At 44.6% G+C, this 24,175-nt stretch overlaps 3 protein-coding genes across 15 annotated transcripts in view; 2 read left to right on the forward strand and 1 right to left on the reverse strand.

Moving 5' to 3' along the window:
• Nucleotides 1-9,222, forward strand: part of MAP7D2 (MAP7 domain containing 2) — a 91,770-nt gene extending 82,548 nt beyond the window's left edge. For 8 of the 9 annotated variants that reach the window (XM_033115120.1, XM_033115126.1, XM_033115134.1 and 5 more), the window contains 6 exons: nt 602-706; nt 1,682-1,738; nt 2,177-2,255; nt 2,975-3,161; nt 5,590-5,865; nt 7,684-9,222. In XM_033115120.1, the coding sequence (XP_032971011.1) occupies nt 602-706; nt 1,682-1,738; nt 2,177-2,255; nt 2,975-3,161; nt 5,590-5,839 (678 nt within the window). In that variant the 3' untranslated portion in view covers nt 5,840-5,865; nt 7,684-9,222. The remainder of the gene's footprint in view (nt 1-601; nt 707-1,681; nt 1,739-2,176; nt 2,256-2,974; nt 3,162-5,589; nt 5,866-7,683) is intronic. The other variant, XM_033115170.1, reaches the window with a different exon arrangement.
• Nucleotides 9,223-19,879: 10,657 nt separating this feature from the next.
• On the reverse strand, nt 19,880-20,733 carry LOC117020289 (mucin-1-like). The gene is made up of 2 exons (XM_033102663.1): nt 20,634-20,733; nt 19,880-20,583 (listed from the first exon to the last, which is right to left on the reverse strand). Exons 1-2 carry the CDS (start codon nt 20,731-20,733, stop codon nt 19,880-19,882), a joined length of 804 nt encoding a protein of 267 aa, XP_032958554.1.
• The window catches only part of BCLAF3 (BCLAF1 and THRAP3 family member 3), a 54,855-nt gene continuing 51,011 nt past the window's right edge, over nt 20,332-24,175 (forward strand). For all 5 annotated transcript variants that reach the window (XM_033110885.1, XM_033110880.1, XM_033110899.1 and 2 more), the window contains exon 1: nt 20,332-20,463. The gene's annotated coding sequence lies outside the window, so the exon portion shown is untranslated. The remainder of the gene's footprint in view (nt 20,464-24,175) is intronic.

The raw sequence follows: 24,175 nt of genomic DNA on the forward strand, positions 1-24,175 counted from the left end.
CAATAAAAGTGAAGTTGGTAATGTTTGCTGTATGTCAGTTCGGCTTCCCTCAACGTTGGACCCTGGGTGAGATTTGGGTGCTGGTTGTTTATCTGAGAAGATCCCGGGAAGCTGGTAGGGAACCGAGAGGAAAGCCCGTGTAAGTGCGTGGATGAGTGGGTTACTGTGTGCAACTGGAACTCTCCCGTTGGGACTAAGAGACTCTGCAACGTGCCTTAGAATTGTCCCTCTAAAGGCTGAGGAAACGGTTATTTATCTACCAACTCCTGCCTCTCACGGCTGAAGGTCACTCCTAACCACACATACTCTTCATCGCCAGAGATCCTGGCCACGTATGGGCACTGTCTGCAGGTGATTTGTGTATGTGCCGCCGAAGCCAGCACATCTGCAGGTGATTTGCATGGTGGACCGAGGGCGGAGTGCGTCCCAGCCATGTCTGCTGCATTGTAGAGCTGGCTGTGTAAATCCACATTGAGTATCGGGACGGCACTCACTTTGGGGTCGATGAGGAGGTGCAGGCACATGTGCAAACCTCGGGGAATTACGCCAGTGTTTTCTTAGCTTAGTAAAGCCCATGCCTTGGTTTACCTGTTTCTATCAGAAGGAAGCAGCAGACGCAAAGGCCCAGGAGGCAGTTAAACAGATGCGTCTAGAAAGAGAACAGATCATGCTGCAGATTGAGCAGGAGCGACTGGAGAGGAAGAAGGTAAGGGCAGACGGATTAGGAGGGCATAGGGTGAGACAGGAACAGGAAGTAAATCCAGATTTTTTTTCCCAGTTGTTGGGTAGAATGATCTTAGAATTGTCAAATTAGGTCACGTTCATTGATAGTGCTGCTCGTGTCTTTTATATCTTAATTAGTTTTGTCATCTTGCTCTAACAGTTACTGAGAGGAGTGATAAAAGCTCCATATGTGATTGTGGATTTGTCCGTTTCTCCTTCCAGTTCTATCAACTTTCGTTTTAGGTTTTGAAACTCTGTTGTTAGGAGACTACATATTTCAAATTATGAATTTTTCCTGTTGAATTGACACCTTTATCATTATGAAATATCCTTTATCTCTAGTAATACTTGTCTTACAGTCCTTTGTCAGCCTTTTAACGATTAGCATCTGCATAGCAAATCTTTTTCCATCCTTTTACTTTGAACCTATGTGTGTCCTTATAAGTGTGTGTCTTGTAAACAGCATATAGTCAGGACTTGTTATTTTAATCCAGTTTGATAGTCTGTCTTTAAATTGGAGTGTGTAGTGCATTTACATTTAATGCACTTATGGAGAAAGTTGGGTTTCAGGAGGCTGATTATAAAGGAGCATTGTTATGGTGTCCTAGCTCCAGCCTGGGCTTTGTGTTGCTGTAGGTCTGGCAGCTGGGAGACCAATCTGTGCTCCCCCCTCCTGACTTGCACCTCAGCCTCTAGAACAGCAGGTGGTGATTTGGTGATCTTTAGATCACCTAAGGAGAGGGAGGAGAAAGATGGGGTATAAATTCAATGTTGATTCGAGATACTTCCTAATTCACTTCTCAAACATTTGACCTTGTTCATAGGGCAGAGGTGTATCTCTGCAAAACCAATGGAAAACTTGGAGTTTTCTGAGAAATGTGAAATTGCATATAGACCTAGCTACTTTTATATGTTTTTGGTCTTGTAGTCCTCTTACCTGATTCTTTTTGGTTTCCAGAGAATAGATGAAATCATGAAGCGAACAAGGAAGAGTGATGTGTCTCCAGAAGTGAAGGTAGGCATTCAGTGTACCATTTTAATAGTTCATGTACTGAATAAAAACAATAGCAGAATCCATTCATTGGAACTGTAGGTCTTGGAGAGGATTCGCCAGACAAAATGGACGCTTCCTGTTTTATTCCTGGCTAGATTAAGGAGGCTGTAGGTGCCTGAAAAGAGAGGAGTTTCAGAGATGGGGTCACTTAAAAATTTCCTCAGAGAAATGGGGGTGGGGTGGGGGTGGGGATGAAGGAAGACATAGTAGTCCATGAATACAAAAGAGAGTGGTGACCTAGTACTAAGGGAAACACGCTGATTTGTAGTAAGCTCAGAAGACTCAAAAAATGATCATGAAGCGGGCAGATGGCTCAGCATGGTTCCAGAAATCATCTGATGCTTTTCAGAAGCATTTGTCTTTGTATGTAAATTCAGCCTTCCTTCTGTTTGTTTTCAGAAAGAAGACCTGAAAGTGCAGCTTCAGCCTGCTGTGTACGTGGAAAATAAGGCAAAGCCAGTTGTCCCGGACAAAATAGGTGAGTAGAGGTCTGGTCCTTAGGTTCTTCCTTTCAGCATGAAGGCTCAAAGCACGTCCTGCAGGGGACGAGCACCCGTGGGTCCTAACAGCGTGATTGCTGGAAGGGACCTGAGCAGTGTCCCTTCCCTGCTGGAGTTTCCATGTCCAGCACAAGTCTGTCAGGTGCATTTGGAGACCACTGAGTTCCTTAGTTACTCTGATCATCGCAGCCAGAATCTACCTGTCTGCTGGCCCCTGCGGCTTTCCGGGGAGCTTCACTGCTGGGCAGGTGCTGTTAACTGACGGCTGTTCTATGGCGCTTTCTCCTGTCTTCCACACTCCTGGGTGGCCCAGCTCTCTTCCAGCATGTACACTCAGAACTCCGAGGTTAGAATATTTCATGGTAGCCAAGGTCAGAAAAGGTGTATCCATCTCAGAGTTACTCCACGTTTTTCCTTTGCCTTGTGGCTCAAGAACCTACTTCCAGAGCTGGGGACCTATACAGTGTACGACACCCAACCTCCTGGGTGGGTCCTGAGCCCTGAACAAACGCTGGGGATATCATTTGTCTTCTCTTCCACTGTGTGAAGATGATTACCTAGGTTTCTTTTTGCAAAAGATGTTGTATTGTTGGTAAAAACAATGGATTAAATTAATTGCCTCGATATGTATTTCCTCTGTTGCTCCATTGTTTGGGGTATTTTACAATTAACAGAAGGACTTTGTGTTCTCAATCAGAAATCAACGGATTGAGCACCTGCCAGGAAGTTAACGGTGTGGGGCGGGCTGCCCCAGAAACTTTCCCTCGCGACGTTTTCTCCAATGGGCTTAAACCAGTTGGGGGCCTTGTTCATCTGGATGCTCTTGATGGGAAATCAAACAGTCTGGATGACTCAACCGAAGAAGTTCAGTCTATGGATGTGAGGTAAGTCCATTTCTCTTGCGTTTGAGCCTCATCTCCAAACACCTCCGCTGCCTCGGAGTTGATCTCTTTGTGTTTTACGCACCCAGGTCACCTCCGGTAGGTGAGCTTGCCGTCCCGGAAAGCCCTCAGTGGTACATTCGTGTCTTGGGTCAGGCTCCTCAGAAGCCGATCCTGAGGCGGAGGGCCTAGTGCCTGGGATTCATCGGAGACAGTTATCAGGAGAAGGTGGCAGGAGCAGGGAGCAGGATGGGGTGGGGAGGTCACTAGGCAAGGATGCTGTCTCAGCTGGTCCCACGGGAGCTCTGGAGGGTGAATTTCCACCAGAGAGGGGCGGCCTTCATGCCAACTTAGCTGCCAGCCATTGGCTGTGGGCCACTCAGGGCGGGAGGATGCAGGATCGTGTCTGTGGGCATGGGCTCCCATCAGCCCACGGCACTTGTCAAGAAAACAGGCGGCAGCACTGAGTCCCTAGCTGCCAGCTCTCTCTGCAGCTGGGGGACGGGGGCACCTGCAGGTACAGGAGATCTGGGCGGGGCACTGACAGGGCCTACTTTGTCCGGTGTCTCATGTTCATGTCAATTTGTCATTAGAGACTTGTTAAAGGAACTAATTTGCTTTCAGATTCTAAAAACTTAAGGAATTCTTAAACTGGTATGTTTGTGGATGACATCACCAGGCACATTAATCCCAGATGAAAGGAGAAGTCTGTTCACGAGGGGTCGGGGCACAGGCACTGGAACAGAGCCAGCTCCGTTGGAGTGGGGGACGGCTCTCTGAGTCAGGAGGGAATGACGGTGTGGCGCAGAAGCTCTGCCAGAGCTCCAGCCGCGGACCGCTGACTCTGCTCTCCTTGGCTGACTTCTCAGCTCAGTCTGGGGGTGGGGCATGGGGAGGAGGGTCTTTCCCAGGGCACGCTGATTGCAAGTATCCCAGAATGTGCGCCCTGGCCTTGAGCCAGATATGTGCAAACCCAGGGTCCAGCATCCCCGTCACCAGTAGGGCAAGTCCTGCACAGTGACAGCAGGGCCTCCTCAGCTCTTGCCTCCAGCTCCCCTGCCACCACCGGCTGCCATCATGGCAGGCATCCCCCTCATGGCAGGCTTCCCCTAACTGTCACCACTCTGCCCCCAGGGGAAAACAGCGGAGGCACCTTAAAGGTTAACACAACATTCTTCCCCCACCTGTATGCTGAGCCAGCGGTGCTTATTCTTTATGTCTGGGTGGGGGGAGGGATAAGACATGGCACCTGCCAAGGTACAAGAAAGTGAAGGGGCTTTGTGTGTGCACTGAGATCTCCCTGTGGCCACCTCTGCATTTGAAGAGAGGGGATTCCTGGAGGCTGCGCCCAGGTTTGTGTCGTCCCCAAGCTCTGGCCTGCTGCTTAGACCCAGGAAATGGAGGTGGGGCAGGTGTTTCAGCTAATGAGGCAGTCTGCCCAGGCTGCAGCCACCAGAAGTGGTGTTAGGGCTGCTACTGCTCAGTGTGAGGGAGACGGCTCTTCTGAGCTTCTGCAGTTCAACGGGTTTTTCTAGATTCTTCTCTAAGATCTTATCAAGGAACAAAAGAACAGACGAAGCTGGCAGCAGCCTTACTCTGGCTGTTAAGAGAGACTGCAGGTAACAGGCCCTCAAATTGCAGGCCACCACTCACCTGAGCTAGGTGTGTGGTTGACTCAGCTATGAAACTCCTTCCATTTCTAGGGAGGAGAGAGAGAGAGAGAGAGAGAGAGAGAGAGAACCAGGCCTGCTGGGCAGGAGCTGGATAAGTCAGGGGGGTGGAGGGAAAGCCTCACTTTAGAGAGGGAGCCGTGGAAGAGATTCACTGTGCAGGTGACCTGTGGGGACGGTGGGATCCTTGTTAACTGTGGCCTAACCCTCCACACGAACTCTTCCCCAGCATGAGCACAGGCGCCCACATGAGCCTGGTAGAGAGAAATGACTGTCCCATTTTACAGCAGAAGAACCTAAGGCTGGGGAAGGAAAAGCAGCTCACCTAAGGCGCCACTGCTATAGAGGCTGCGCCCGGCGCCCCAGTGCTAGTCAGGGCCCTTCCTCAGCTCACTTTTAACTTGTAGCATTTGCCTTCTGTCTGGGTTCCCATTTCGAAGGTTTAGGAAGTGCTTGCCTCCTCTGCAGTCGAGTGCTGCTGCCTGTGGGTCCTGTTTTCTTCCTTCCTGTGAACTTGGCCTCCACAGCCCTGCTCAGCCCACTTCCCTTATTCTCATCCCAGGTCCTTGTGTCTGTCAGCGTCTCAGATTTTAACTAACTTGTATTTTCCACAGTGTGTTATACACAAGCTCTGGTTCTAAATCCATCTTCTCTAGAAAAGTAGTATAACAAAGTATTAGAATTAATAGTTCTATCTGTCTATCTGTCTGTCTGTCTCTCCCTCTCCTTCTCCCTCTCCCTTTCTCTCCCCATGCCCCCAGTCCTGTTTCAAAAGAAGAGCTTATCTCCATCCCAGAATTTTCACCAGTGAGTGAAATGATTCCTGGGGTGTCTCTGGACCAAAATGGAACTGGTAATGCCCGAGCTCTGCAAGATCTCTTAGATTTCACCGGCCCCCCCATGTTCCCCAAGAGATCCAGTGAAAATCTCAGCCTGGATGACTGTAACAAAAACCTGATCGAAGGATTTAACAGTCCCAGCCAAGAAAATACCCTGAACACCTTCTGTTGACAAATACAACACCTCTTTAATGAAAGGTACAGTCTTTTGATGATAGTCTAAGTCCATAACTCTCCAACTGGGGTTGTGAAGATAGGGTAAACGTCACTCAGCCTCCTGGATGGTCAGTTTTAATTGAAAAATGCAAACATGAATATGAATATGTATGTGGTATATACTGCAGCACACACAAGACTTGAGATGGATTTCAAGTGAATCCTTCATATGGGAGCCTTCAGTGCAACACCCGCCAAGCCCGCCCCTGCTGTTAGGGGTGTGTGGATGGGATGTGTGTGTGTTGAGAAGCACTGGCTAAAAGTTGGACCAACCATCTGTCTCGAGTAGCACCTGATTTCGAGGCAAAGAGAGAATGCTCTAATACTGGTACAAGGCACTGGTGTTAATAAAATGAATTTCTCCCCTAGTTTTACTCAGTGACATCGCACATTTTATCGAATTATTCGCATACGTTGATGAGTGTTGGGCCAAATGATTTCCCGTTCTGTTGATCCATTCTGGAATCTTTCAGAGCAAACATCTGTTCTTGGAGCATACCTGAGGGAGTGGAGGGGCGGGGGAGAACTGAAGTTTGTGCCCTGAATCTTTTGTTCCCCACTTTTGGCCTTTTTTCTTGCCTAAGACCTTTTAGAAGCTCTTCTCATTTGAGTAAGTTTTATCTATGGGTTCTAAACACTCTGGATTTGTGTGCAATTACTTATATACACCTCACATTGGATTTACTTCAGTTTGGGGCTTATTTGTTTTTCAGTGATGAAAACATAAATAGAATTTATCATCAAATTTTTGTGTAACTTAATGACAACTTCCCTCCCACTTTAAACCCTTTTAAAGACATTTTTATAAATTCTCCGCATACTCTGTCACTTTATTATTTATGATGCTCCACTACTGTAACAAAACTTCAATGCCTGAGAGGATGTAGTCCAATCTGTTTCTCAAATGAGGAAGCAGGTTGAGGAGGCCACAGGGCCACGGTCGGGGTGTGTCATATACTTATTTCTAGCTGACTTCAGCTATTGGCTGTAGACAGCGAGTTTTAGAGTTCGCTTCTCTTGGCTCTGGAGAAAGCAATTGTGCTTCTTTCACATATAAGAGGGAATGCGTGGCAGGTAATTTTTAGAATAAACCATATCCCTGGTCTGGAAGAGCAGCTGCCTTCTAGGATACTTCAAAAACAAAAACCACCTGAACGTTCTAGTTCTCTGACAGTTATATGGCTTAATATTTGGTATAAAGTGTCTTTTGTTGTTAGCATACCTTGAATCCTTCAGTTCACAGACCTCACTGTCCAGTAAGGACCAGAAAATACACAAAACTTAGGCTCCTCGAATCTGTTTTCTACATCTCTAACTAAAAGAAATGCAAAGTCCCTGTCCAAAAAGAAAAAAAAAATCTTGGCTACATAATTGTATCCACACCATTTGTATATTTTCATTTGTCATGTAGTCTAGTTCTCAAATTCTTCACGACTAGGGGTGGTACCACCCCCAAGGGGGGCCACTTGTAAATGTATTGAGGGGTTTTGTAGTCACAACAGCTGGGAGCAGCACGGGCATTTGGAAAACAAAGCTTGGGACATTAAACATCCTGCAGGTTTTAGGACAGTCCCACACAAAGAAAATTTGGCCCACCTAAAAGAATAGTCCTACACAAAATGCTGTAGCACCCCTGTTGCGAGATTCGGTATGAACCAAGGAAATTATAATTACCAAGAAGGCAGAAAGTCCCATAGAGTGTGAGTATTTGAGAGAGAGAGAATACTGTAGGTACTACAAAGTGCTAAATACTCAGTGTCTTCGTTCGTCTCACCAGGGTTTGTTTGTGAATTGACACAGGTGGTGTTTGGAGAATCCGTGAAGCTGCTGGTGGTCACATCCTCTGCCGGCCCTCGGAGGAAGCTCCTGCTGTCCTTAACCACTGGATTCCAAAGTGTTAGATCCCAACGTAAATGTATTCCTAGTTAGTATGTCAAACACTGGCCACCCTTGGTAGAAACCTTGCCACGTTGGCCTTTGTCGGGCTTTAGCAAAGTTTCATGTTACGGTTCTATTTATGAGCTTCTGCTGCTGATAAAGCGCTTCCTGTACTGCTTACTCTGTTATCATAATGATCCTCCAAAACGCAGTCTTTCCTACTTGGAAATTCATCTTGTAACCATTCTTATTCTTAAAGTTGGAGCACATAAACATGTAGATGTGGTTTCCTGTAAATATTCTAGACATTTACCCAGATTCTCCTTAAACATATACCGAACTTGGGCTGCATATCTCCCCATCTGTGTTTAGAAGGAGAGGAAATTCTGGAGGGTTCCCCCTCTGGGGTTTCTTTGTTGGGCAGTTACTATTAAGAAGCTGTTTTTCATTATTAAGCTTAGTCACCTGCAAAATGTGTTGCCCCACTACTCCCCTTGGGGGGCTAACAGAATAAGTCTGGCTGAGTAAGGAAGCCATTAACCAGTGTGATGTCTGTTTTCTTATGCATATTCTTATAGGCACGGGCAGCTGAATCTAGCAAAAAACTTTTCACGTGGCACCTTAAAATTTCCAAGGTGTAGTCACTCCAAACCATCGAGTGGCTTTTGGGCTGAATGAATTGTGTGTCTCATGCACAGCTAGTTGGTTTTCATGTTGTTGCTATTGTTTTTCTCTTGTATCTTGGGGATTTGTTTGTTTGCTCCTGTATTTGCTCAACTCTAGTAAAACCAGGCACCAATGAAAATCTTATGCTTTGAAACAAGGAGGCTCTGAACTGGACCAAGTATGTCATTTTAACAGACTTTGACATAAAATCATCTGAACGTGGACAAATGACACTAGAATGTATACTCCATGCATTTTATGCCATATAATAAGGTGGTTTTTTAATTGTTTTTTTTTGTGTGTGTGTGGTGAAATGTGACTTTCAGATTAAAATGACCTTTTCTTCTTTGAAACTTTTTTTTGGCTTGTATAATAGAGAGTTCGAAAAGATCCATAATTCAGACTGAGGTTGCAACCAGGAAATATAAAGAAGTCTCAGTAGTAATCATCTTGTTCATGTGCTTTTAAAACCAGCTACAGTATAAGACTTTATTAATTATGGAAACTGTGTATGTTTGTGTATGTGTATATACTAAATAAAATATATGCCTACACTAATGCAGTGCCAATGATTGTGATGACTGTCGGGGAAAATCTCTCATGACAAGCACACAAAATGATAGCATAGTCTGACTTTCAAAAAATGCCTCGCCATCTTCTTACAGCTTTATTTTGCTAAAGGTCTGTTCTGTTGTGATCTGTTGTACCTCACAGCACCATTGTGACTGTGGTGATGCCTCGTTTGCATGATGTGTACATTGTGTTTCACGTGAAATACATTTTCACTAAAGAGTCTCATGGCGTGCTAGTGTTTTTGTTTATTTCTGTAGGCTCAATGAAGAAATGTGCTGAAACCAAACCAGATTTTTTAAAACCCATGTGGGGGAAAAAACAAAAATCCAGTGTGGGTATTCTTTCCCTGTCAAACTCATTAAAATTCCTCTGTTGTCAGTTCCAAGTGAAGCCAACTGTGGAAATAAGCGTAAGTGATGAGCGGCTCTAGGACGTGATGAACTTCGAAGTACAGTGAAGTTGCTGTGCTTTCAGACAGCTGACGGGAGGGATTTCTGCTAGTTAAGGTGCAGTTAACCTTAGTGTAATCTACGAAAACATGCCACACAGCACTCTGGCATTTAAACAAAATTGCAATGGGAATGGTGACCCTTATTTTCCAGTAAGCTAAAACCCAGACCCGCTTTTTGGTATCTAACTCACGGCTTGCCTGCAGCCAGGGAGACAGTACCAGCCAGGATGGGGAGCCAGGGAGTAGGGCTGGAATGGGGATGTTGGGACCCTCCTGGTAGCTTCTGAGCTGCTATTTCCAAAGCTGGGGAGCCTTCCAGTCATTGCAGTCTCCCCCAGCTCTGCTGACAAAGCCCCTCCTGAGGGTACCGGAGTGGATCTCTTAACTTTCCGTATTCTGGCCTTTGACAGTGCATTTACAAGTGGCTTCTGTTATCACGAGCTCTGGCCAGAAGGTCACAGTGGAGGCCACTCACTCCTAAGCAATTTCTGTTTTGCAAACATTCTAAATTTGTCTTAGTATGCACAGATCTCCTATTAGCAAATGCTTTTGTAAACTAAATTTAGAAAGCAAATGTAAAGAACTAATTAGTTTCTAGAGGTACACCCATTCATTACATTGGGGCACAGCACAAGGTGACCTCTGTCCCCACTCTTCAGCATCTTTCAGGAAGCTTAACTAGGTAAGAAAATGGAGTGAGAACTCTTAGAAACATGAGAAAAGAGAAGCCTGTACAGTAATGTTTTTGGGTGGAACCCAGGAGAAACAACTGAAAAACTCAGAATAGTTTCACAGGGGAGCCAACTACTAAATAAAGAAAAATCAAGTTTTCTTATCCATTAATGATAAACAGGAAGTATATCCCAACAAAGCCCGTGTAATTCCTAGAAATAACAAGCTATGTCTAAAACTTGACTGTGGGACATTAGAATCAATGGAAATGGAAAGACAAGCCATGTCCCCAAATGAGAAAACCTGTGCTTGTGAGGAAGACTGATAGTAGGTGGCCCTCACATTTGTGCAGTATTTATAAACTAAATGAAGTTCCAGTCAATGGGATTTGTTTTTTGCAACTTGAAATGTAATTGTACAATTCATGTAAGAAAATGACCACAAAGCAATATATGATAAAACTTCCATAATTAAAACTGCATAGAAATAGAGATCAGTGCCAGACCCAAGAGTCGTAAGCTTTTAATGTATGATGGTGGGGTTGGAATATTTGTTTCTGCAGAGAGAGCACATGGTTTAGTGTCTCCTGAGGGACTGAGTTTGATATCTGTGGTGGGGTAAGGGTGTCAGTGAGAAAATCATAAAGACAGGAGTGGGGTCCAAGGCGTGGGTACAAATTAGGGTTCAAGGTTTTAAGTCCAGGGAAAATTTAGACACAAGGCTTGGTGTCAAGCCTCTAAAGATCCGGAATTGACGCCCCCTTTCCCAGGATGTGCTGTGATCTCAGGAGGTGTGAAGCGCAGTGGCCTCCATTCACCGTGGTTTAAGCTTCTCCTGCAGGAGTGGACCTTAACAGTTGGCACATCCTGCATTCCTGCTGTACGTGAGATGGTCCTAAGACTTCTCCAGGCTATGAGGTAGGTAGAAGAGGGTTACGTCCCCAAGGACACACAGCTGGAAGTTGGCAGAGCTGGAGTTGACTCCAGGTCCTCACCTTTGGTACTGCCAGGGGAGCTGACAGGCTCTTCTGTCCCTGAGAGCAGCAGAAGTGTTTTGCTAGAGCAGGTGTTTAGAGCTGAGAAGGGCCCGAACCCCCATGGGGAATCCTAGTTATGAGTGTGCATTTATTAAGAAACAAAACAAAACATTGAGATATCATTCACAGTGACACCATAAAAATTCCCCCTTTTAAAGTATACATTTCCATTTTTGACTTATTCACAAAGTTGTGCAACCACTATCACCGCTATCTAATTCTAGAACATTTTCATCCGACTGCTTTTGCAAGGGTTTCTTATCCACTCGTCTGCTCAAAGCAGCAGAGCTTGGCTTTATCATTAGTTCAAGTTCCCATGGCACCTGGAAACAAGAACATGGGATTTGAAAGTAGTATTCCCTCAACCAGTCACATGCCCTTCTCCCCCTTCCAATAGGTCAAATTGGGGAGGTGTTGTTGATGTAACCTAATTCATGTGGGCTGTTTTGTGTTGTGTCGCATATCTCTGTGCATAAATACTGGATTAAATGTCTAGTATGGGCTCACTTACAGATGCCAGCATGGGCCTTCTAGCTCGAGGAGAGGCAGAGTGGGTGAAACTGATTTAAAGCGCTTTGAAAATCCTGCACCTTTGGAGAGCACCTTTTACTGTGACCATCAGATCAGGGCACGCGTGGGCTGGCTCTCCTTGCCCCTGTGTTTCTGGGATAGATGGCCCATGTGAACCGGGAGGAAAGGAGTGTGTCAGTGCTGCCTTTTTTCTTTCTTGCCCCTGAGGTCCAGGTGAGGGTCCAAGACAGTGGGCATGGGATGCACTAGGGAAAGAAATCACTCCTACAGCCCAGAGCCTGAAGGGCAGCCTGCAAACGGCAGAGATTGCCGGTCAGCTCAGATGTTGCACCTGGAGAATTCACTCCCACCCCTCCTCTCAGCTTTGCAGTAAACAAGAAGTTTCTGTGAGGCAGTTAGGAAATGCCCACGTTTAATCCTTCCAGTTGGCACGGAGGGATGGTTGGCGTTAGGGGAAACATCTACAGTGGCAAGCCTAGTGCACTTCCGAGAAAGTATGAAGACTGGCTTTCCCCATCTCACCTTTTCTCAGGAAATGTAAAATGCAAGGAATAGAAACATTGTGTAAAGTCACTTCTTTTTTGGATTAGAGCCAACGGCTCTCTGTTAGCTGTACTTATCTTGTAATCACACTTTCCTAGTACTGTGTGGGCTCATCTTTGAAACAACCAGAAAGTTTGAAACAAAGAAGTGATAGCCAGAAAGGGGCTAGGTCATCCACAGTAGACATGCCTCCGGAGAGCTTGTTGGATTGAATGCAACTCAAAAGCTGTTTTAGAACAAACTGAGTCCTAACTGGTACCCCTAAAAGGAAAGGATAAATCCCATTTGCTCAGTGGACCTGGCCTTCTAAAGGGTTCGCAGGGGCCACCACTGTGTGGTGACAGCCCCCATAACTGGTACAAGGTATTCAGTGTTCACCAATAGTAGGAAATTATCCAAAACGTGGAAATGAGGGCAAAAGAGAACTGTGCGCCCTTTTGAAGCCCTGCTAGAGGGTGGTCTCAGTGAGGCAGCTCGAGGGGCTGCTGAGTTTGGGGGGATGTGACTTCCTATGACTGACATGTGCTATCGAGTGGGACCCAGTCTCTGGAGTTACTCACTTGTAGGCAGAAAGCTGCACATGACTTGTCCTGTAGAAAAGCTAACTCCAAAGGTTATGTCTGTCTGGCCCTGTAGGGCACTAAACAATTTTGTACGTAACTTGGCAATCTTATTCCAGCATTCTTTTCCTTACTAACCGTGTGCGTTTGTGTGTGTAGACCTACGTCAGCGTGTGTATAACAATTAGCTCCCGTGTCCTCCCCTGATCCAGCTGTGTCATCCCCCTTAATGAGTTAAACACAGTTTTGATATATGCTCACGGTGTATTTTACATCACAATTGTGCCTTTAACCCTTGGGAAGTTATACTTTGACAATGAAGCTTTCAGTCCTCAGCAGGCTTTGGGGAGTGTTAAAGAGCTGCTACAATGGCAGTGAAGGTTCAAGTCAAATGCTGGCATAGTGGATGTCATGGCTCACTGCCCAATGGCCCTTCCCTTTGGGGCTGAGGTATTTGTCCTTCCAGATGCCGAGGTACAGTTACTGAGTCTTGTGGGTGGAGTTCCTCCCTGAGAATTGCCCTTCACGGAAGGAGGCTGCCTCACCAAGGTTAAATGAAACCCCCTCACTTGGTCAGCCTGTCTCCAATAACTGGATAATTCGATGTACAAAGATCTTTGTCTCTAGGTGAGCCAACTCCGAAGGGCTGTCCCAGCTTCTAAGCTCCCTGTGGATTCACCGAACAGCTTTGTTGAGACTGCATTGTAGCCCAACTTCTCCCTCCTACTTCCGTCACTCCCCCGAGTACTTTCCATGCACTTCCTACATGCTAATTGGTCTGAGTCTGTTCGTGGAGAACCTGACCTGAGCCAGCTAGGCATCATGCTAAGGGCTTTCCATGCATTCTCTCTCTTAACCTTAAGAACCGCTTTCTGAGATGAGCGCTGTTGTTGCCATGCTCACTTTCCCATGAAGGCCAAGACAGGTGAAGTTGCTTGTCCAAGGTCACATACAGCCAAGAAATGCACAGCTGGGCTCCAAGCCCAGGGGTTGCTTTGGAGTCTTGCCTGCCCTGGCCTACTGCTCCTCCAAGTTCCTGCCTGGGGAGATCACACAGACCCAACCCCTAGAGGCTCTTGCCAGTCTACACATCTCATATTAGGTTGGTGCAAAAGTAATTGTGGCTTTTGCAATTATTTTTAACCTTTTAAACTGCAATTAGTTTTGCACCAACCTAATACTATATTTGCAAATTTCCCAATTGATCTCAACCAGCTTCCCTCACCAGAAGTTGTTGATGATTTTGCAGATTCCTGGGAATGTTTTGCTGAGGGCCTTTTATTCCTCAGACCAGCAGAATACCTGCACCCTCTTTCTGGAAGCACAGTTGGTATGAGAATTTTTGTGTGTGTCATCTAGGAGGAAACCCATGTTATAAATGCTCATTTATTAAGCAACTATGTATGAATACCTACTCCCTACTCCATGTCAAGCATTTTGCTAGGGATGGGATGGAGCAGAGAATGAGGCTGGATATTATCCCCACCCTCCTGGAACCCATAGTCTGGTAGGGAAGAGAGACAATAGACAATTTGTGAAGTTATTTGCAATTGTGATGGGTGATGAGGCCAGGTCTGCTGTTACACATTTTCATATTATTACAGTTTGTGATGAAACATTTATTTGTGTGATACTTTGGTTAATGTCTGTTTCCCTCATTGTAAGCCTTCTGAGAGCAGGGCTGCCATATTCCTACCACCTAACACAGGTATTCAGTAAATATTCATGAGTGAGTAAATGCAGTTGTTACTGAGGAAATCTATGAATTAAAACTCATGGCCTCTGATCTGCATATCTTTCTGCCAGACCCACATTCTTTCATGAGATGACAGTCTCAGGGATCCCGGTTTTTGTGTTTGCTTGTGGATCCCCAGCACCTAGAACAGCACCTGTCACAGAGTAGCCCCACAATAAATCATCGTTGAATAAATGTTTTTTCAGAATTGAGAATACATATACCAGTTTGGATGGTTCCACTATACACAGCAGAAAGTGGCTCAGTATTCAGGGTATTTATCAATCACACGTAATACATAACAAGCTCCAAAGGCAGCTCAATGACATCAGGATTCTGGGACAGCACTTCTTTGAGTCCATTGGCTCTTAAGAAGGTTGCAGTGGCACCAGCATCCCATCCTCATTCCATTGTGGTCAAAGGTGTGAAGAAGTTAGCGGCAGGCTGCTCCTTGTGCGGCTCCCTCCTTCCACCAGGGAGGAAACTCCCAGAAGCTCCCAGCAGATTTCCGCTTCTCATTGGCCAGTACTAGACCTTACACTGACCTCTACGCTAATCACTGGCCAAAGGGAAGGAGATGACCGATCATATGTATTAGTTAAGGTAATGCTAGTTTCTATGACAACACCTCCCTCCCCAAGCTGCAGAATGTCTCACATACAATAGAAGTTTTTTTCTCCCTCATGTGAAGTTCAAAACAGATGTGCCTTATTACAACTCTCCTCTGCATGGTAATTCGGGAACCAGGCTTCTTCCATCTTACAGCTCCCTCATCTTCCAATTTTATCATGTTTTTCTGCATCAAGCTGACAGAACAGGGAAAGAGTATGGAAAAGACACACGGCTTCCCGACCACCTTGGCCTCTAAGGGCCTCATACTATGTCCACTCACATTTCATTGGCAAGTACCAGTTATATGGCCCCACTTAGATGCAAGGGATACTGGGATTTGTAGGCCCTGGCTGGTTTACTTCTTACCAAAGATATTGCTGTTATGCAAGGGAGAGCACAAGTAATTTGGTGGATAGTTGTCTCTCCATGCCATGATTGACTTAGATTAGAGGTGTCCAATGGCAATATAATGCAAGTCACGTATGTCATTTTCAGTGTTCAAATGAGGAGCCTGGGGAGAAAGGGTCAGTAAATACTTTAATTATTATAAAATCTACCACAGAGTCCATTATGTTCTCTTTCCCTACCAGTCTAAGGGAGAGTGAGAACTGGTGTGAAACTTAAGAAACTGGGACAGGGGGATACTTAATAAATATGGAGTTAAAGCAAATTTAGCAGGCAAATGAAATTTTTTGAGAGCTTAATGACTTTTGAAATGGAGTCTGGGTTGTGTCAGGACACAAAACCAGACTGCTTTGTTAGGAAGAGATATGAACTCAATCTATCAAGGATTTGGGGGAAGAGCTTTGTGGGGAGCACTAAAGATTTTAATAAGTGGAGTAATGAACTTAAAAACTTATTTTGCAGTAAAATTAAGTTTTAAATTTCATCTCATCATCCTGTTTTGCTTTGCATCAATGTAGGTAGTCCACATCAAATTTTTTTTTCCAAAATAATTGCTGAGTTGTGACACACTGTTTTAAAACCACAAACATTATGTGACTCGCAGAATCAGGGCCAAGCCACTTCACATATTACATTACAAAGGAGTTCATCAGAAATAATTTATGGGACCAGTGGGCTGGTAACAACTACCAAATCTTGTCTAGGAATTTGTCCTCCACCTCAGTAGGAAAACAGACATAAAGGCCGTGACTAGAATACGCAAAAATGAGTCTGCAGCATAATCCTGTCTAAAAACATTTTCTTTCAAACAATATAAATCATTTCTGTCTGCACTCCGCTGTTGACAAAGCCCTTAAAAAAGTAAAGGTAAAGCAAGGACAGTATCCACCAAAAATGCCTATCTCACGGAAGAAAAAGAGAAGAAAACAGGGCCAGCTAAGCATTATACATCGCATTTCATTATCAGTATTAAGGAAAACAACCAAAGTCAGATAGTTAAGGAAAGAGAAAACTCACCTGGTTCGGTCAGTCCTGGGTTAGGACTAACGCTGAAGCACAGCCAACACAATACAAACCATTTATACAAAACCTATGAGAAAAATCTGGGCCAACAGCGTTGTCAAGGGATGAGAAAGCTATTTGTCCTACTTCTCCCTAATTATCTTATTCTCACATCAATCAGCATTTTGAAAAGAAAGCTATACAGAAGGATGGCTGGAGATGTATGTCAGAGCAGCTGGCAGATTTCCCCAGAAGCAGTGTCCCTCCAAAAAATGACCATGACAGTGGGCACTTGGTCTAAGTCTGTATCAAAGCCTGATTCCCTCTTTTTTTTTTAAATTTGACTTTTTTCTCTGGTTTAAGAATTAGTAGTTTTAAAAGCACTCTGAATTTAATCAAGCCTCTGTGTCCATCTTCTGGTATACGGGGAATACAAGCCATAGACAAGTGGTTCTCAAACTTGAGCATGCTTCAGAAGCCCCTTCAGAGGGCTTGTTGAAACTATGCTGGGCCCCACTCCCAGAGTTCCTGAGTCAGCTTTGTAGCAGAAACTTTAAGATCTAGCACATGGCCCCACTCTTGCTCCTTTTCTTCTGATATGACACCAGTAATGTCTCAGATACAGTCTATTCCCTCAGCCTATGTCCCAGACAGAAGAACCAAAGCTGACCCATGATGGACTTGTAACATACGCGAGAAATAATTTGGGATTGCTATTATAGCGTAATATTCTTACTAATAGAGAATCCTTGTATTAAGCATACTTGGCATTCTATAGCAGATTTAGCTTTGCTAAAAAATAATAAAATAAGTGGAAAGGCAGATAACATTCCATTTCTCTTCGGCTTCTTCTGAGTATGTGTGTGTGTGTGTGTGTGTGTGCTAGTCATATATGCACCAAAAGCTGTGTGAGTAAAGGGCTTCAGAACAGGCCTCCCCAAGATGTGTCACTTTGGCCTGTGAATTATTTTGAGCTGAAGGCAGTCGAGACCCTGTGGGCTCATGAGAAACTTTTACCTCTCTCTTACAGAATTTAAATTTGGGGTCTTGCCCATAATAAGAGTTATCACCAGAAATAACTTTTTTTGACCTATCCATAGGGCAGATCAAACTTCTTCTTTTTTAAAAAAAAGTTTATTGGGGTGACAATTGTTAGTAAAGTTACATAGATTTCAGTTCTGTATTACATCATCTATAAATCCCATTGTGTGTTCACCACCCAGAGTCAGTTCTCCTTCCATCACCACATGTTTGATCCCCCTGACCCTCATCTCCCACCCCCCTCCCCCGAGCAAACTTCTAATTACTGAATATCTGCTCTTATCATCCTGTGAGTGACCTTCCTCTCCTCGGAAACCTCAAGGCGTCTTACCTCATCTTTAACTCAGAATGCCATACATACTCATTCTTCCCTTTCTGGCTTTGACTGTTAGATAGTATGTGGGGTTCCTGTAAGTATATATGTAATTCAATTTGGTTATTTACTCTTATTAATCCACCTGGTATCAATTTGATTGGATTATTCAACCAGCTGAAAGAACTTAGACGGGTAGAGGATAATTTGTTCTTCTCCCACATGACTTTGTGCCAACTACTTAACTTTTCTGTCCACACAGAAAGACAGAATATGAGGCGAGGGCCATCTAGTTGTGCTGTCTGTTAACCAATAATAAATATAGACAAAGATCACCTTTTTCAAAGATGAGTCAAAAGTATGTGTATGTTTGTATGCACACACACACATAAAATGAAGTACACAAAAACTAATCATGGAAGAGAAAGAGCATACTTGTGAAAATGATTGACTACAAAATCCAAAATAAAGATTTTATGACCAATTTAGCATCGTTTTGCAAGAAGGTAGTCCAGAACAGAATTCATAAGGAAATAAAAGGATGAGATAGAAAGTCAGTAGGATGAAATGAAAGTGGGGGAAGCGGGGGAGGAACAGACACAAGGAGATGAAAATCTCAATAATAGAATTTAAGTAAAAACAGAAGCATAAATAATGCTTTAGGGAACTTTATCATTAATATTGAAAGCAAATTTGAGATCTACCAGAATGCCAAAAAAAAGAGGACAAAGAGATGAAAATGATAAAACAGAACTACCACAGACAATTGCTCTTCCTAAAAGAGACCAGAACAAATGGAGCGGAAACAATTCTTGAAGGTAGAATGGAAGCAAATCTTGCACTGAAGCTATGTGTATGCAGACAAAAAGGTCTCATACCTCTTAACCAGACAGAAAGGACAATATGTGCAACTGAGTGGAAACAAAAGCAATATTCCCTTTAAAGTGCAAGCATTTCAATACGGCCAGAGCATTGAGTAACAAGGAGAGAGGCTAGAGAAGTAAGTCTGAACCAGATAATGTCATGCTGAGGAATTTTCTCTGCAAAACAGTAAGTAAAATCACATATGAAGAGGAAAATGATCATGGGTATGGGGCTTAAAGAGAGTGGGAAGGGTTAGTAACAGCAATTATTGAAAATGAGGCCACATAAAAGGATTCCTAAGAGGCTCCAATAAATTTGTCTTGGCATCATTCTGTTATAATTGTGTGGCTTTTTCCTCCCAAGTAGTGCTTGGAAACACAGATGTAGGAATGGAGAATGCAGGTAACTGGAGTGTTTAAAGATGGTTGTTTGATGCTAGGATTGTCAAAAGGCAATTCCAAGGACTCTGCTTATAAGAGCGGCTTATGTTAGGTAGAAGGTTCAGTGGATATGGGAGCTCTGGGGTCTTTGAAGAATAAGAATATTGGGACTGAGAGAGAGGACTGCAAGCATGAAGATTGTGAGTCCAAATAAATGGGATTTCTAAACTTAAGGTTTTAGAGATGGAACAGTATAAAGTGATGAACGTCTAGATTTTCTAGAATGTGTGCCTGGGAATGGGCAGAGAAAGTAGAGTACAAGCAAGTCACCTGGGTTAAGGAAGCTAAGGAAACGCTGCTCAGTCACGGCTGTTGCATTCATCAGCATGATGACAGTAATTCAGAAGGAGAGGAAAACGACATTCAGTAGAAGACAGTGACAGGGAGGATAAAAGGTGGTACTACCAGATGGGGTGGAACCTGAAAGAGGAATCTTGCGAGGGGTAAAAAGAATATCCAATTGTCAAGTGAGAAAGCTCCAAGAGGGAGGACATACTACTTTGCGAGCTGGTGGATGGAGTATGGGAGGAGAGAAATGAAGAGAGCAGACAAAAATGAGTCAATATTTTGAATTGGATGGTGGAGAGATGTTGGTACCATTAATCTCTTTATGAGGTCCAGAGGAGCGCTTTGTTTTCCGGGTAAAACAAATTAATTTGACGCCATGGGGAAGGTTAGAGATTGAGTAGGCAGGGAGAGAGGCCACAGCGGTGCAGGTTCAGGTGCGCTGGCTCTGGAAAGGCTTTGAAGGCCAAGCCAGGGACTGGAAGGCTACTTTTGGCTCCTGTGTGCACAAGGCTGGATGGCCCACGGAGCCAAGCTCCTGCTCCTGCCTGAGGGGTCAGCTCCATTCCCTGACCCTCAACCGCCTGGCTCCCCGGCCCTGGAACGCCCCATGCAGTCGTTCCTTCCCGGCGGGCGGGGCGGGGTGGAACACGGCGCACGCGCTCTGGACAGAGCGGCAGGGGTGGGAACTGCCGGCAGAGGGCGCGGGCGCTTTGGACGGAGCTGCCGGGCCCCGGCAGCCTGGCTGGGAAAGAGTTGAGAGCAGGGGTCTGGCGAGCCTGCCCAGTGCGAAGCCACGGACAGTAGGCGGGACCAGGGCGGGGCGAGGCGGTTCCGGAAGGAAGTGTTTCCGGGTCCCGCAGCCCGGCTGATGTAGCTGCGGTTACGTTGCCGTGGTAGGTTGCGGCCGTTAGAGGGGCGAGGCCCGAGGGGCCGGCGGCGGCGGCGGCGGCTACGGGAACCTCCCGGCCGGGTGAGTGGCCCTGTGAGGGCGGACGGGGCGAGGAGGCTCCGGGCCGTGGGGAGGGCGTGTCCGTTGCCCGCGGGGGGCCGGTTTTGAGGCGGCGGGGTGGATGCTGCGGCCCGGCTCGGACTCCCGGGCAACCGTTCCCCTGCCGCTACCTCAGGCCACTGGGCCGGTACCTTCTCTCAGGCACGGCGACCCGGGCACCTGCTGCCGCGGCCCGAGTCCTCCCCCGCCGTCGGGCAGGCTGCGGCCCCGGCGGTTGGGAACGTCTGCCATGCGGACGGGCGGAGCGGGGTCCAGCGACGGTGCCCTTGTCTCTGAGGCGGCCCCGGACGCGCTGCCGGCGGGACGTAGCGGAGGAGCCCCTGCTTTGTCCTCCTCCGGGGGCGCTCCTGCCGCCCCGCGGCATCTTCCTCAGCTAACGTCCAGAATGAGGAGTGCAGGCTGCTCTTCATCCTGCCCTGGAAAGTAAAACTTGTCTTTTTAGAAACGTGTACTGAAAATGGGCGCATCTCCTGTGCTTCTCTGCCGTGTATTTAAGAAACTGGGCCAGTCACTGTCGGATTGTCCGGGAGGGAGGGAGGGAGGGAGGGAAAGAAATGGGAGAGAAACTTAGCCTCCCAAAGATTTTCCTCTCTGGGCGCTTCTAGAGCTGCCCCTTAGGGGATGCCTTTCTGGAACAAAGTGAAAACTACAGGTAGAAATCAGGAAGGTCGCGCAGACTTCTGGTCAGGCAACGTTTTGTAGCATTTTTCTGAAAGCGGAATGTTACAAATGAAAGACTGGAATTTGAAAAGAGGTTTTGGTGTGGATTCGAGTGCTTATTTTTCAACGTTCTTTTTTGTTGTCGAGGTAACACTGGTTGATAACGTAAGTTGCGGGTCTACAATATAATTCAATGCTGTTTTAATGGTAATGGTATAGTAATTATTTTTTAATGATATTTTTTAAAAATGGCTACTAAAATGTTCTTTCGAAAACCCCGCTGTTTCACACCCCCAGGCGTCTTTAAAACGTCTTGTTAGCATTTAGTAACACATACCAAATTTCTAAAATAGACACAACATAATAAAGAAAATACAATTTCACCATTGCAAGTAACCATTGTGAATATGATTGCACTGGCTATACAACTCCAGTCTTTTTCTATGCAGAGATGAATGCATGGATTTTTCTAAGGTGGATTCTCTTTGGTAACCATTTTTTTTTCTGACTACATAGCATGCTATTATATGGCTGTAGTAATTTATTTAGTTGGTTATTCCCAGTTTTTCACTACTTAAACACATTGTTGCAGAAATGTAAAACCTACATTATCTGTGGTTACTTTCTTAGTGTACATTCCTAGATGATAGAATTGTTGGTTTGGTTTTTTTTGTGTCTTCTATGTGAATTGCTCTATTTCCCTCTAGAAAGGATGTGCTATTTTGCACTCCCACCAACAATCTGTGAGTGTCCTTTTCCACACCCTAACAAAAGGCAACATTTAAAGGATTTCTATAAGGAACCATTTGGGGCCATTTATGTCCTTCTCTCCAACCATGTACAGGTGTTCTTCTCTAGCTAGCCTTTTTTTTTCTTATTTGTTGATAGCAGTTCAGTTCCTCATCTTTTATTCCACCTTTACCCAGTTTAGTAAAGAAAGGTTATCTAGGTGAGGCAAAGGCATCATAGATTGAGCAGGAGATTTGAAATCAGGACTTCCTTGAATTCCAGTGTATCTGACTACCTTGCACAAGTCACTTACCTTTTTTTAAGGGACTATTTCCTCAACTCTGAATTCGAGATTATAGGTGGAGCGTTTTGCCTTACCTTTATTATAATGTGGTTTTAAGGGTCAAATGCGACATTGATGGAAACGTACATTTAAGCATACTTCGTCTTGTTGCTAGTTATCTTGTAAGAATTAAAGAACACAAAAGTATATTGATTTTTTTTAAAAGTCATATCTGAATTCAGAACTCTATTCTGTGATACCCTTTGCCCCCACACTCTTTCACTCCTTAAATTTGAAGTTTTGTATTACTGCCTTAGAGTATATTAAAAACGGTATCCGAGTTATGAAATTAAGTGAATGAATGAATCTACACAAATGTTGAAGGAGGAGATATTTAAAGGCACTATATATAAAGTTGAGGGGGACAGATACAAAGCTAAAGAAAACACAGTCCTTGGGATCAAGATAAATAAAACGTAGTTTTTGTGTCCTAGAGGCTACAGAATGTCCAGGCAGCTAGAGGGCATAATAGCTGCTTGCCAAATTTAGACAGCAATTTTAGATGTGATGCAGGATGTCAACTATTCTTGAGTGTGCTAAAGCCCAGTTCTGCTGACTGAGCATCTGCGCAAATGACCAGGCCAGCCGTGTCTTCAGGGTCATCTTTCTGAAGGTAGTAGTTGCAAGGTGGGAGTGTTAGTATTGGAGTCTGAGAACCTGGGTTCTAGTTTCAGCTCTTTTCCCTGAAGCAGATTGGTTAACCTCTTTGAAGCTTGGTTTCTTCATCTATGAGATGGAGGTAATTCCAGCTTCCTCAGAGGCTTCTGAGGATTAAATGAGATAGTACTTGCAGCACACTCAGTGAACCAGAAAGTACTGGCGCTCCTGTGATCCTTCTTATCCACTGAAGACTTAAAATCTCCAGGAAATAAACTAGGTCTCTTCCAACTTTGTATCCCTCACCCCTAGCAGTCACTGGCAGTACTGTTTGCTAAATTAACATAAAATGTGACTGCTGATAAAAATTCAGTTTGGACCATTGAGGAAGGTAGTATGTAAATGTGGACTATTGGGGGAAATTGACTACGTCCTAAACCTACTCAAGTTGCTGCCATTTTGAAACCTCCTCCCTAGACCCCTGTCATCCAGCTGCAACCCAGTTTCTCTCCCCTTTCATCTAGACTGTTAGAAAGAGTTAATAATTGGCTTTCTCAGTCTCCTTACCTTCCGCTGAAGCCAAGTGGTTGCATTTTCCCTCTTTTTGTTGGATCTCTATGCAGCTTTTTGCCATGAAAGTCTCCTTTCTTGAAACATCCTTCTTTAGTTTCCAAGACTTTATGCTCCAGGGTTTCCTTCTTCCCCAGAGGATGGAGCTTCTAATCTCTGGCTAATTCATCTTTGAAAGGTTGGTGTTCCTGTAGGCTTGATATTTTGTGTGTGTGATGTACCTGCTCTGGAATAATTTATAGAGCATTGAGGCTATCTGGTGTTTGAAGGTGTGTTAGAAATTCCCTGTGAAACCATCTGGGCCTGATGCTTTTTCATGGGATAAATTATTATTTCCTTAATAATTTTCTCTATTTCTTCTATGGAAATTGGTTTATTTAAGCTTTCTTCTAACTCTAATGGGGTCAAAGTTAATAATCTGTATTTTTCTAGCAAATTATCCCTTTCATCTGGATTTTCAAATTTAGTAGATAGAGGGTTACAAACTAATCTCTTGTGATTTAAATTTTTTTTTTCCATATCAATGGTTATTTCCCCCTTGCTGTTTCTTATTTTCTATATTTGTGCTTTCTCTTTTTTCTTAATCAAGTTATATAGTGGTTTATCTATCTTAATTTTTTCACAAATGACAGAATTTTGAATAATTACTTCGATCTAGCTTTTTATTCTTTTCCTCTACTTTTTTATCTTTATTATTTCCTTCCTTGTGCTTTCTTTTGGTTTACCTTGTTATTTTTCAGGGTTTTTTTTTTTTTGCCATGGAAATGAATTTAT

This window comes from Rhinolophus ferrumequinum, chromosome X (assembly GCF_004115265.2).
Source record: "Rhinolophus ferrumequinum isolate MPI-CBG mRhiFer1 chromosome X, mRhiFer1_v1.p, whole genome shotgun sequence".
Taxonomy (NCBI): Eukaryota; Metazoa; Chordata; class Mammalia; order Chiroptera; family Rhinolophidae; genus Rhinolophus; species Rhinolophus ferrumequinum.

Coding starts and splice junctions, on each gene's coding strand:
- LOC117020289 (XM_033102663.1), bottom strand. CDS start 20,733: ATGGCAGACGTTCCCAACCGCCGGGGCCGCAGCCTGCCCGACGGCGGG. Junction 20,584..20,633: donor GTCGCCGTGCCTGAGAGAAG/GTACCGGCCCAG, acceptor GTTGCCCGGGAG/TCCGAGCCGGGCCGCAGCAT.